Below are 14570 nucleotides of genomic sequence, written 5' to 3'. Positions count from 1 at the left end.
CAGAATTCATTCTTCGCACCCTCTGTAATGATATTTTCTCAAAATTGACCCCAATGACACTTTGAAAAAGTTTTATTTTTTATTTCAAAGAAACGAGAGTAAGAGGTGAGAGTGTATAACCATCATCCATTCTAAATTTTACTCTGCACTGGACAAACTAAAGTTTAGACTCTTCCAAACCCATTGAAAGGTTTTCTTTTCTTTTTTTTTTTAATTACAAGAAACTTAGAGTCGAAGTGATAAAAAGGATTTTATTAGCCTTATTTCTCTTTGGTGTAGATTTGATTGTGGATTATTATTATCACAGCAGGACAAAAATTAATCATCAAGGACTAAGTGGATGTTTTGTGTTTAATGACTATTTGAGTCACGTAGTTAATCTTTTGATTAATACTTTTGTGGTGCTTTATAATGTTTTGAAGGACAAAAATGTTTGTCCACTAGACGCCATTTGGCTGCCTTTATTCCAGACAGACACAGCTTTGGCATTGATATGCCTTTTGTAGTGAATTTGATGTTTGTTTTTCAATTATTTTTAATCTTCAATAAAACATCAATTAGCTACTTGTTTTTTTCTGTTTGAATGAATAGAGAGATGTTGAGATAATTTGATGTTTGAGATAAAAGCTCTGAGTTAAGTTTTGTGGTCAATATTAATGGATGCCTTTTGTTCTTCAGTTGGAAGATAAAAATAAATGTTATTTTATTTACAAAACATTTGCATAAACGTGCGTGTTAAACAGAATCATCTCTAGCCAGGAAAAGGTTTCTATTTCTGTATGCTTAGTAAAAAAGATGCCTCTTATAGCCTAAGTTTAAACATTCAAAAGGAAAAGAAATACACTCTTTTTTATTGGTTTGAATATCGTTTTTTTTTATAGAAATTGAATAAGTTGATATAATAATAAAATTTGCATATTTCCTTGAAGAACATGATGACTTTAGAAGAATATAAAAGGAAAATATTGATGTTTTTAGAATTTTTAAAGATGTAAGGTAAACAAAATAGAGCTAAAAGTTACTTTTGTTTGTACAAACCCGGCATGGGATGAATTGGATCTTGTGTGGAAAATACTATGTTTTCCTATGGCTATTTGGGGTAACATTTATCGTATGAACATTTATGTTAATATTACATTTACTTTTCGCTCGATTTTTCAGCATGGTTTACTGCTTTGCTGAATGATACGTTACTAAGTAAATTTAAAATAAAAATTAATTTCAATTTTAAAGACAAGATGATGTTAAACTGACATTTGAAACGATAATTGGGAATTTAATTTGCTAAACAAATTTATTCGAAAAAGAATGTTAAAAGAATAACTTTGATGAGGAAAAAATTATTTTATTTTTGCTGTTGTGGATGAAGAGCATTTCAAGGCACCTAACCAACGCTTTTGAAGTATGTATTTATTTTTATTTTTAAGTTCTATTTTTATATGCTATGATTCTATTATGTCAACGTTGAAGTAAAATTAGTTCATACACTCACGCATCTTTTGAGAATTTCAATATTTTTATTGATATATTGTTAATACTTAAAAATTTCAAAGGAGAAAAAGTAGAGAAAAAATAAATGATTTGGATGAGAAAGTCCTTCTTTATTTCTTTTTTCACGATGGCATTTTTGTTGATTCCATGATTGCAAAGGTTATTCATGATGATATTTTTTCTTCACACTCAATGAATTTGAAATGAAGCACGATTTTGAATCACATCACATCATCGGGTTAGCAGATATTGTAGCTTTGACTTTCGAAGTGTTGAGATATGTACATATATGTAAGTAGGACAAGGATCTGCAACATTTCAAAAAAAAAAAAAAAATGCGAACTTTCTCGTTTAACTTCTTACTATGGTACAATTTTAATTTTTAAAATTTAAAAAATTCATTTTTAAAACTACTTAAATTTTGACTTCCAAACAAAGTATTTTTATTTTTAATTTCCCAAAAACAATGTTTACACGTAAAATTTAAAAACAAAGTTGTCATTTTTACAAAATCTTAATAAACATAAGCTTTAGACAAAATAGGCCTCAAATTCAAAATAGTACAAGTTCTGGCTGAAGGACTCTATACAACTTCTAAAGAATATCTATGATAATTGAGACATTGAAAGTATAGCTTATAAAATAATAATTGCAATCGCAATGACGAGGTGGTTTCAGTGCGGTAATTTGCGAATCCTACCTGATTTGATCCCAAAGACTACTAAGCATAAGTTATAAGTAGAAGGTGAAAAAGAATAATGGATTAAAAAAAACTCACAAAATGTCGATTTCTGTGAAAAACGAGCTTTCTTCAGTGGCTTTCCGATTTTTATCTTTTCATTGCCGAATAAAATTAAATGCAAGACTGGGTCGCACAATCTTGTTCTTGGGTATAAAGTTGCTAAATTGTTTTAGAGTTTTAAATAGAAATTTAGAAAATTTATGTAGAAAAAAAATACGTTTTTCAAAGGTAAACATCTGAAAACAAATTGATATGTATGCAATTTAATTTCTTTTATTAAAATGAATTTTCTTAAAAAAAACTTATTTGTTTTTAATGATTAAAACATTAAATGAATGGTAGAAATTTTTTGTAGAAATTACTTATCAACATCTAAAACTAAAATTTCAAAAAAATCAATGTCCCGTTTTCGAAAACTTGATTTTTCAAAAAAAAAAATTTCAATTTTTTTGTTTAAATCCAAAAATTATTTTTTTCAAAATGTTATTTCTGATTTATATTAAAATTATAATGCTGTAGAATAAAAAAAATTCGTTGAAATTGAATAAGTAGTTTGGCAAAATATACAGATTTGACAAAATAAAAACGGTTCTATGGAAGGTACCGTTAATAATGATTTTCGAAAAAAAAATCCACGAAAATATAGACGTTGTCTGAAAATTAGCATTTGAATTTTTTAAACAAAATCGTTTGAGCCGTTTTTGAGAAATTAAACTTTTCCGAAATGTGTATATACATAACAGGTACCGTTATTTTTCCTCAAAAAAAAAAAAAATATTTCCAAATCCCCTCTGGAAAGTCTCTAAACAATGCTACATACCAAGTTTGGATGTAAATCAGTCCATTTAGGCTGTAGCTCCTTATACAGACAGACAGACGGATTTCCGGGACCCACTTTTTTTGCATTCTCTATCATCGTAATGTCATACCTGATTGTCAGCTCAACTTTTTTGTTTGCACGAATGCATAACTTATTATATAGCAGATACCTATATCGCAAGTAAAAAAGTATCAGAGTCAGTGGCGTAGATAGGGGGGGGGGGGGGGGTCAGGGGGATATATCTCCCCCATTGGGATCGATAATTGTGCAGTATAAACAGTCATGAATAAATAAGTTGAAGAAGCGCACTTTGAAAAAAACGCTATGGATTTCGAGTTTTTGATTAGCTTAAAGGTTATAAATATGGTTTAGTTTACCAACTTTCGTTGCCATTAAGTCGGTGTTTCAAAGAGAGAATTTAGACTTGGTCCAAGCAATGGAGCTCGCTAAAGATTTAAGGGATCAACTAAAAATTAAACGGGCAGAAGACGACTCATTTTCGAAAGTTTTTTGTATATGGGAAAAATTAGCTGAAATTCTTGACATAGGCGTTAAACATAAGAGAATAGTGAAGCGACAAAAGAATCGTTCGAACCCTTCGGTTCAAAGTACATTAAAGAATATTTTCGTGTTACTGTTCTCAATCTTTTTCTCGATTTCTATGTAATGGGCAGGGATAGGATGTTGTGGAATTTGCCTTTTTTTCTTGCTTAATCGTACGACATTATAGATTAAAAACAAACACGTTTCACGTCCCCCTAGTGCTAAATATATGTATTTTATTTTGCCTTTTTTTTGCCTTTTCTTTCGTTATTGCCTTTTTTGCCTTTTCTCTTGTTATTGCCTTTTTTTTGTCTTTTCCTGTTTTTTTTATCTTTTTAGCGTCTTAAAGGTAATGCCTACACACAAAACACTCAAACATACAAACAAAACAAACAAAAAGCTAACTTACTCAGTATATTACTTGCTCAATATATCTATTCTATATTAAAAATTCACTAATTACCCCACACAAACGAAATTCGAATGAAAAGATCTACCTATGCAACTTGTTTGTCTGCTATTGCTACCATTTATTGTCTTCTACGTTCTACACAACCGACACGTATTAGAGTTCAAAAGCTTACTTACTCAATTTACAATACTCGATTTGAAGAAGTTCTCCAGATTTTGGACATAATCAAGAGAGATTTGGAAGCTGCGAAAGGGGCAGTCGCAAAAGATGTTTTTGAGAAATACAGATCAATTTTTTTTTGGCAATTAAGGGACTCGAAAGAGTTGAACAAATAAATTGCGTAATACATACATTGGAACACAAATCCAGGGGTCGAACTACGGCCAACGTACGTTAACGTATTGACGCTTTATGTCTCTATCATTTTCTTCTAATTAAATAGAGAAAGAAATAGTCAAAACGTTAACGAACGTATGCCGTAGTTTGACCCCAGAGCTCCCGGCAAATGTTGAAGTGGGCGATGTCGAGTTCTTTAATTGGGGTCCAGTCGTCTCTACAGATGTAGAGAGATATTTTAGCTCCTTTAGAGCACTCTTAAGGGACAATCGCAGGCGCTTGTTAACTGAAAATTTAAAAAAACTCATGATTGTTCAAAATTACTGCAATTAATTTTTATATTTCATTCTTTTCTCAATAAATGCCTTTTTATGCCTTGGAGAAAAATGTACAAACCATGAAAACACACACAGAGAAAAATATGACCCGCTAAAAACTAACAGATTGCCATATTGTTTTACCGTCCATACATTTCATAAGGAAATCTTATTAAAAACAACGATTAATAAGGTTTTTTTAAGGAGATTTCTTATTATTTTTATAGAGAAAATCTTATTAAAATTTGACTGAAAAGTTGATTTTTTTTGCAACTTAGCACTAGAAAAAAAATCGCGATCAATATTTTCATGGCAGGTTGGTTGAGGTGGTAAGGTGGGCGACTAATGATTTAAAGTCTCCAGTTCGATTCCCAGCCTGGTCATCGTGTTTTTTATTTTTTTGCAGATTTTAAAACAATAAGGAAAACCCGATTGTTTTAATAAGGTTTCCTTCTTGGATGAAAACCAAAGAGAAATCTAATTGTTTTTGTTCTATTTTATGTGGTCTATTTTTCTCTGTGCACTAGAAGGGTTTCCGGTTCTTTCTAAGGATTCTTCGTCTGAAATAGACAAAGCAGCTAAAAAATTTAATGAAACTGTTGAGTTTTACCAAAAACTAGACCACATAAAATAGAACAAAAACAACAAGACTTCCTTATAGTTTTTATTATTATTTAAACAATCGGGATTTCCTAATTGTTTTACCGACTTCCGAAAAGGAGGAGTTATTCAATTCGTCTGTACTTTTTTTTGTGTTTGTCACCTCATAACTTTGGACCGAGTGAACCAATTTTGATAATTCTTTTTGTAGGTATTGAAAAGCTTGTGCCTGTTCAGTACTATTAGAAAAACCATAAAACCCAGTTTTGATCCATGGAAGTCGGTTTTGTTTTTTTAATAAAAAAAAATACGATCATGTACGGGATCACCTATTCCAACTTACTATAGAAATATTGGTCACAATTTTTGTTCTAGTGCCAAGTTGGAAAAAATATGAAATTTTTACAAAAAATTTTTAAAGATTTTGTACATGAAAATAATAAGAAATCTCTATGGAAAAACCTTATTAATTGTTGATATTAATAAGGTTTCTTCATAAAACAGTTCAATAAGGAAATCTGTTGGTATTTAGATGGTCCTGGTCATATTTTTCTCTGTGTGAAGAATTAAAAACTCAGAAAAGATATTTGATCAGAAGGAAAATTACTTCCTCTATGAACTCATTGAAAGCGCTCGAAAGCTGCACCGAAAAAAGTTGTCCTGGTATCTATATTTTATTAAAGATATTAGCTACACTGCTGGTTTCTACGTCAACTACCGAAAGAACTTTCTCCAATTTAAAGAGAATAAAAACAATACAAAGAAGCATTATTAAAACTTAAAAAAAAAATTTGCGAACTAGATCTATCCCCCCCCCCCCCCTTAGCAAAAAGCTATCTACGCCACTGATCAGAGTATCATGAGTATGAGAACGCAGAGATTTAAAAGAAAAGTCCAAAACACTCCACTCCTTTACCTTTATGTACATAACAAAAATTGTACATGATTTAAAGGTGATTTATGAAGTAAATTTGAAGGTGTCAGTAAATCACAAACGTAAAACGTAGTAAATTCCTCCAAAATAATAAAATTGCCATTTTTAATTTCTTGTTTATTATTGTACTATTATTTAAAACAGGTTTCCCTTTATGTTGTAGAAAAACATTGCATATAAATTGAAATATAACTTAATTTTAATGAATACACAAACGTGTTAAAAAATCAAAATTGCTGTATTTCGACGGACATAGAAAGTTTTTGAAGTTGTGGCAATTTGTCAGAAGGGTTAGTTCGTAAAAGAAATGAAGAAAGCTAAACGTTTTTACTTTTAAAATTTTCTTTGCTTTTATAATTACCTAAAAACAAATCTAATCATCATTATATCGCTTTACCTTTTAGATTGCATGCACGTTGCATCGGAACCTGGCGACTATGTATTCAAGAAGATCCCTCATTTGATTCCTCACAAAGAACCCGACATATTAGATGTTGGTGATTCTATGTCAGTTTGTGGCTTATATGTGATTGGAGAGCCTGATACTATAATTGAAATAACAATGAAATACTATGACGTTAACTGTGAAACAGGAGGATTAATGGCGGTAAGTTTTTCAAAAAAATGTTCAATTTCTCCAAAAAAAATCACATTAATATCATCCAAAAAAGTTTGTGGACGGTTGGGAGCTAAATGGAGAATACTTCCCAGGAATTCAAGACCACCATAAGTCACGGAATGATCGTATAGTTGAATTTTGCAATAATTACAATCAATGGCAAGTAACCTCATAAATTCATGAAAATTATAAAACTAATTTTACAAATTTTGTTTCTTAAATATAGGCCTCCAATAAGCAATAAGAAATTTTTCCGGTCAAGTCAAAATGCTGCTCTGTTGCAGTACAGAATTCCTACCCGTGGGTCATTTATAGCTAATGTCCGTTTTCATAAAATTACTCAACGTATGAATAAAAAATGACAATTCAAAATATCAATTATTTTAATCATATTACTTGTAGCTTGCAATATTCTTGTCCATGATACTGCTGCCATCTATCAACTAAGTAACTTTGGCCATCAAAGAAACTGTACACTTTCAGCCCTTTTTCCAGCTGTGGTAGCTCTAGGCAACTTGAAAATTGGTGGCAAAAGTACTCTGAAGGAGAAAGTTAACTATGAGGTAGGAGAACCTTTTTTTTATAACACAACCAAAAATAAATTTTTTACTCCCATAGTGCGCCATGGATGACAGACTTCAAATTGGTGGAACCTCAGGTCTAGATTCAAGTGGACTAGAATTATCAAGTGAAGTTTGTGGCTATTCAGATGAACGTGGTCCTGAACAGGCAATTTTCTGTGGCATAACCACAGTTCGTCTTTTGTCAACTGGAAAATATCAAAATCTAGCAGTGGTTGCGCTACGAAAAGCTGACGAAAATGATTTGGAAATAGCCACTTTAGTTTGCCCATTATAATTTAATTAAATTTATAAACTTTTAAACATCCATCGACAAAACTTATACGATTTTATTTATTTTAAATATTCTTATACCATAAATTATTATTTCACTATAAGATCTATTAATGTACTTATACTTATAACTTTATTGCCATTTATTACCAAAATTCTAAAAAAAAAAAAAATGAAAACAAGAAATATCCAAAAAATGAACCCCAAAAAGTAGTGATAAAATCAAAACAAACATTATTTACATCCAAGAAAATGTCTCATAGTTTAGAAAAAAAAAAAAATAAAACAAACATACTCTCCAATGTGTAAATACCAATTCATAAATAATTGAAATAAAAAATTTGAAAGCAAAAAAATCATTATTTGATGTTAAAATACTTTTTCGAGTATAATAAATGTTAAAATAATCAAAATAATTTATTGAATAAAATAACAAAATTAGACATCTAAATATGACTTTTTCAATACATTAATTTTATTTTTAATCTTTTAGCTTTTGATTAACTATTCAACGATTTTCATATGTGGACTAAAAATTTTTTCAAAATAGCAAAAAAATACAAAATTATTATATTTCCATCTTTTCTTCAATTGAGAAAGCAATTTTATGAAGTCTCCTTCTACGGCCTAAGCAAAATCCATCGCTAATTAATTCTGTTATGTCAAAGCTCATTACAACAATTTTTTATAGCTAAATTAGAGTTAAAAAAAAAAGGTTCAAACTGCTGTGATAACAACATGCTAATAATTTCAATTTAGATACAATACAAGTCGTTTCACCAGCTATCCCTTTATAATAATGAAACGAAGTGAGAAGATTGACCTTTTCCCTTCATCAGTAAATCTTTAAAGATGAATATCATCTTTCTTTTGAGGTTGTTTTTTTTTCTGCAATGAGTTTCGACGAAAATCTTAGGGACAAGAATCTCACTCAACGAAAAAAACAAAACATTAAAGAAAAGTATTGCCTTAATAAAATCTAATTAAACCCTAAGTTAATGGATATGATGGTTACATTTTAATATACAAATTCTTGTTAATAATAAGCCTCTACCAAAGTTTATTTTGCAGATCTAATTTCAGAGAAATCATCTTTATTTAACTCACCGTGTCGTTGTAATAAAGGAGTGGTAATTTGAAAGAAAATATTTCTCAAAAAAGACAGACAAACTCAATAAATTTATGATTGCATATTTTGTTAAGTGGGAGTAACATTCCCTATGGTTACATGATTTTAAGGCAGATATCAAAATATAGTTTTAAGATTTTGCAAGAAATAAACAAATATATAATTGTGGGTATATTCAAATCTCAAAGGCATTATACCTTTGACCAGCTATAAATAAATTTTATTATATAAATTTCGGAGACATAATGGAATTTTTAATTACAAATTTCAAAAGATTCAAAATTCTAGCAGTTTTCTTGATTTGTAAATCCTATAAAGGATTCTATGGAAATAGGTTTTCAATATTCTTTGTTCATTAAAGGGACAGGGACAAACAAAAGCGAAATACATTCAACGGCGTATACAAGGGGGGGGTCACGGGGTCATGACCCCCCCCCCCCCCCCAAGAACTCAGAACTTAAAAAAGAGTTTGTTATGTGATACTGAAATCTCTTGAGTAAGATTATTTTCAAAATGTTGAAGTTTTAGAACATGAACGAAAATTAAAAGTAAAAAAAATTTTTGGTATTCAAACAAACTATTTTACCATATTATTTTGGGGATGTGGTCATATTTTTAGCGAACGCTATGCTGGATTGGGATTATTTTGATTCGTTCGATAATATTAGTTGAGCTGTGCTGTAGAATTTTGTATGGAAACAAAATCCGGATAAGTATTATATTCAAAGCTTTTTAAAAGAAATTGAATCTGGTAGGTACACAAAAATAATATCTTAAGGGCAAGACACTGCTTACCAGCAAATAAAAGAAGCAGCCATATCTTCTATTTTTTTATATGATGAAGTGAATAAAATATGTTTTAAATAGGGAAGCTTTCTGTGGCCTTGCTGTGTAGAGGTCAATTCTGTTGATAAAATTCGTCATCGGCAAAATGTTAAAGAAGGATATCATTTCTCAAATCATTTTAGTTTTTTGCAATGTTCCAGTTCAATACATTCGTCTGATAAAATTTGGTGAATTTTGTTTGCTTACAGAATATAACAGTATTTTGTACATACTAAATTTGCTAGATCTGTTGCATTTTTTGAATCAACTATGGATTTGTTAATCATCAATGGCCAGCCAATTATAGAAGCAATGTAAGCAACCTTACCTAAGGCAATTTAAATATTATTATTAGATATCACTTAGGGCTAATTTTTTGAATAGTTAGATAAACCTAAGTTAGAGCTTATTCCTAGGAATAAAAGTTTTTTTTTTATAGTGACATTTATTCTTCTGATAGTCTATCTGACGATTGAAAAAGCAGGGCTTAATCTAATAAATACAACTAAATGTTTTTGCGTTTGCCTGAGGTTAGGAAGACTTTTAATTCAAAAGTTAAAAACTGTTATTAAGTAAAAACGATTTTTATTTTAACTTTCTGGGCTAGCGGAAAACAATGAACAGTTGGTTTAAGGCAAATTATTCAATCGAAGTACTCGTACAGTACATTTTATTTTTAGGAGAGGATAGCCTCAATTGGTCAAAATTAAAGCCTAGTACGCTGCTGATAAGAAACGAAAAATCCCATACAAAAATGAAACAACGAAATGGTAACCCGAAAATTTCGTTCAACTTTTCGTTCTGTAGTACGCTGTTTGGCACAACGAAATTGAAAGTCTAAACTTCTTTTTCGCACACAAACAATTGCCGGGGACATTCATTGTGTGTGGAAAAATGACATTTTGAGTTTTTTTGTTTGTTTTTGTTGTTCATTTTGTCATTGCATGTCTTTCTGCGATGCGTGTTTGCTTTTTTTTTCATTTATGTTTTGCAATTTTTGAGTATGTTTCGGTCCAGTTTTCGCAAGCATTTCGTTGTCCTCGTGGAAACCGACGAAAAATTTCGTTTCACATCAGCAGCGTTCTAGGCTTTAAGGCTTAACGCTAAACTTAAACGAATCTCATAACGTTTTTGTTTGGTTACTTTTAGAACTACATTCGGAACTTTTCGATTCGAAATGCAAGACGCACAAATTTTAATGTTTAATAATTCAAAAAGCCCATTTTCAGGTTTATGCCTGCTATCAAAACTTTTGAAAAAAAAAATTGGCATGACCCCCCCCAAGAAGCAAACCTGTATACGCCCCTGAATACATTTAGCCTTTCTAAGTTTATAGATATAACTGTTAAGTGTATAGAATATAAATTTATATAAAGAACACTCACTTCTATTTATTGAAAATCTGAATTAATGTACCACTTTAAACACTATTTAAACATTATACATTATGAAGATAGCATATGAAAAATTTTCAAACTTTATGCTGTTGTGTTCTTTGCAGTGCTTTTCTCACAATCGAGTTTTTGAATTACTGACGTCCCCTTTTTTTTGTATTAAGAAAATTTAGAAAACTTCAATATGAACTGTTATTAACTCTTATTTTTTTAAACAAAATAAGCATTACCATTAGATGATAATGAACTTTCAGAATAGAGTTCACTTATAAAAATAGCCTAGTCATCTTCGGTGATAAGGACTAAGGAGTTCATGAAAAAGTAGGCAGTGATCATGGCTATAAAATGAATTAAAAAATATGACAATCATAATAATAAGTAAAAAGACCTTTAAAGAATTAGAATTTGACTGTAACGGTCTGCTGTATTTACCTACTCAATCAAATACGAAAGAATTACACCGCTAAGGTGATAGAAAATATAATAAGGAAAAGATTGCATTTTAATTTTCTTCTGTAGGATCTACGTAGCGTAGATATTCGTTTTAGAACCAAAAAATCCCAAAAAAATTGTATGAATAAAATTATTCAGGTGGTTCTAATTTGGTACCAAATGCTTTTTATATAAGCCCTATTAATAGCTATATGAAATGAAAATAGACAGTGCCTCTTCGCGCAAGGTCAAATGACTGGAATATTAAGGTGAAAGTTGTATAGTAGCCTTGTGCTTATAAAAAATCAGGTACTACAAATGCTGGTACTAGTTAAGTTTGTTCATTATAAATAAATTAGAAATTCTCTAATTTTTAATGATTTTATTAATTTTTTTTTTCATTTCTAAGATCTTTGAACCCCGTATTTAAATCTACGGCTCTGCAACTTTAATATTTTGAAATTAAAATTCAGTACATTAAAATTAATTAAACGAAAGACTTCTTATACTCATACAATATTATTATTTATTAATAAAATTAACGTTTTCGGGAATTACAATTCCCATCGTCAGATTATTTGCAAAATCTAAAATTATTTAAATAAATTTTTGTCGTTAAATTCTAAACATAATTTTTTTTTTTTTTTTTTTAAATTTTCAAAATAATTTAAAAAAAGTAATAAACTAAAAATATCTTAAAGTAAAAGTGAATAAATGCATCTAGAATTTTTTCTCAAATATTTGTTTGGTCGAAAGTGGTACTAAAAATTTGTGTAATAAAGATCGGTCGAATGTTTTATTTTTGTTCATATTTTTTGTTCTATTGATGTAAATTTCTTCATACGCATCTAATAATTTAGGTTTATTAATTTGTTTTAACAAACGAAAGCCAGCTATAACATGGTTATTATGTATCATATGGTCAGCAGGAGTGGACTCGTTTAATGTTTTAGAGTAAATTGACTTGTAGTGTTCTGACCAGAGCCGGTTTTAGGGGGGGGCAGCCTGGGCCATCGCCCAGGGGCGCAAGAATTGAGGGGCGCCGCAGGCGCCCCGAACTTTTACAAAAGTTATATAAATAACGAAGTCTTTCCAATCGATGTTTTATTTTTTTTACATTCACAAAGGCGCCCCAATTTGTTTCTATTTTACATTTTCAACGGCGCTCGTATTGTTTGTCCTAAACTTTTTGAAGAATGAAGGCGCCCCCCAATTTTGGGTTAATTTATTTGGCTTCCGGAAGGACAATGGTGTCCAAAATCTTCTTTCATCTTTGAAGAACAAGGCGCCCCAATTTCTTTTGAAAGACTAAAGCAATCCTAATATTCCTCCAACCAATTTAATTTTTACAAAGGTGCCCCTATAGTAATGAATAAGGAAAGAGAAGGGAGACGGACAGAATCCCGAAATTAAAAATCCAGAAAGCCCAAAATCCAGAAAACCCTAAATTCCGAAAACCCAAAAACACAAAATCCCGAAAACCCACAATCCCAAAATCCCGAAATCCCGAAAACCCAAAATCCAGAAATGCCAAAATTCACAGCTTCTCCATTTCTCATAAAAACTACGTTTGTGTGTGAGAATAAAAAAATAGGTCTGTTCGTTGTTCCCCCCTCCAGGGCACTCTAAGCCATTTCAATTAACTGTGAAAAAATCAGAGTTTCTCGGGTTTTCATTTTACATCGAACACCTCAGAGCTTTAGTTTCATCAGCGAACATCGAACACAGAGGAAATAACTTTGGTTGAAAAAGGAGCTACAAAAAACGCTTGACAACGAATTCGGAGCGACCCAGAGTGCCCTAGAGCTCACAACGAACAAACCTTATACTTATAAAGGTATGTTGTTTTCGATTGGCCGTCCGGAAGCGCCTGGAATCATTAAGAAGCGTGCTGCAAGTTTTTTATTCTCCTAGTGAAAAAAACAAAACACAATATTTGATTTTTCACCAATACAGATATTAAATTTTAGAATTGGGTGGAAGCGATTCAAAGTTTTTTATTGGATTTCAGAATGAGTGAATCATTGAGTGATTCCAATCGAAAACGACATTAATGTACCTAGTTGAAAAAGTTTTTGAAAAAATATTGTTCAAATAAGACCAACTGTACCTAATCTTTAAATGTGTTTAAACAAAAAAGTCAGAGATAAAGGTAGTCTTGTCAATTGAGCCTAAATGACATGAATAATTAATTTTTTTTTTTAAGTTAACCTTTTTAAGTTAATACACTGCACATTTTTAATAAATGCATTAACAAGTATATGAGAGGTAAGACATAATCTGCTATTGCTTTTTTTCGTGATTTTGAAAAATTGTTTTTAGATGAATTTTTTTTTAGAGGCGCCACTTGCAATCTTGCCCAGGGGCGCCGGTAGTGCTTAAACCGGCACTGGTTCTGACCATCTAGTCTTTACCGATCTTCTTGTCTGACCAATGTACACTTCATCACAATTTTGACAAATAACCGAATATATTCCTGATTTTTCAATAGTTTCTGTTTTATCTTTAATTGTTCCAATAAGATTTTTTACTTTATTCCTTGATGAATTTGGAGCCAATTTAATAAAATATTTTTTGAATATTTTTCCTAAAGAATAAGTTAATCCCTCAACGAATGAACTACTTATGTATATAAACGGGTTATCGATAGATGGATTTAATGATGTTAAATTTTTTAAATCTTTTTTAACTTTATGTTTTTTTAATAAAGAATTTACTATGTTTTTATTGTATCCATTAACTTCAGCTATTCGATAAATATTTTTAACTTCATTTTTATAATTTTGTTCACTTAGGGGAATTTGAATAGCACGATAGCAAAATGAATTTAGAGCTGCAAATTTAGTTTGTTTAGGATGATACGAATTTGATGTAATGCATCTATCAGTACTTGTAGATTTTCTATAAATATCGAATTCAACATGATTTTCTATTCTTTTTACCATAATATCTAAAAATGGTAAACAAAAGTCAATTTCTTTTTCAAAAGTAAATTTTATAATTCCCGGCATTACGTTATTTAAGAAATTTAGAAATATGTGTAGTTTGTCTTTATGAATTATTATGTAAGTGTCATCTACATATCTTATCCATAATATTGGAAAGTCTGAAAAATTCTTTTT

General features: G+C 30.3%; 1 protein-coding gene across 1 annotated transcript in view; it reads left to right on the top strand.

Moving 5' to 3' along the window:
- Nucleotides 1–8119, top strand: part of LOC129915440 (corticotropin-releasing factor-binding protein) — a 59215-nt gene extending 51096 nt beyond the window's left edge. Inside the window, exons 3-7 of the mRNA XM_055994982.1 lie at nucleotides 6600–6802; nucleotides 6867–6973; nucleotides 7041–7159; nucleotides 7217–7377; nucleotides 7433–8119. Of these exons, the coding sequence (XP_055850957.1) occupies nucleotides 6600–6802; nucleotides 6867–6973; nucleotides 7041–7159; nucleotides 7217–7377; nucleotides 7433–7672 (830 nt within the window). The 3' untranslated portion in view covers nucleotides 7673–8119. The remainder of the gene's footprint in view (nucleotides 1–6599; nucleotides 6803–6866; nucleotides 6974–7040; nucleotides 7160–7216; nucleotides 7378–7432) is intronic.
- The last annotated feature ends 6451 nt before the right edge of the window (nucleotides 8120–14570 follow it).

This window comes from Episyrphus balteatus, chromosome 3 (assembly GCF_945859705.1).
Source record: "Episyrphus balteatus chromosome 3, idEpiBalt1.1, whole genome shotgun sequence".
In the NCBI taxonomy this organism is placed as follows: Eukaryota; Metazoa; Arthropoda; class Insecta; order Diptera; family Syrphidae; genus Episyrphus; species Episyrphus balteatus.
Note: the sequence above shows the minus strand (reverse complement) of the source record. Positions and strands in the feature narration are given on the sequence as shown.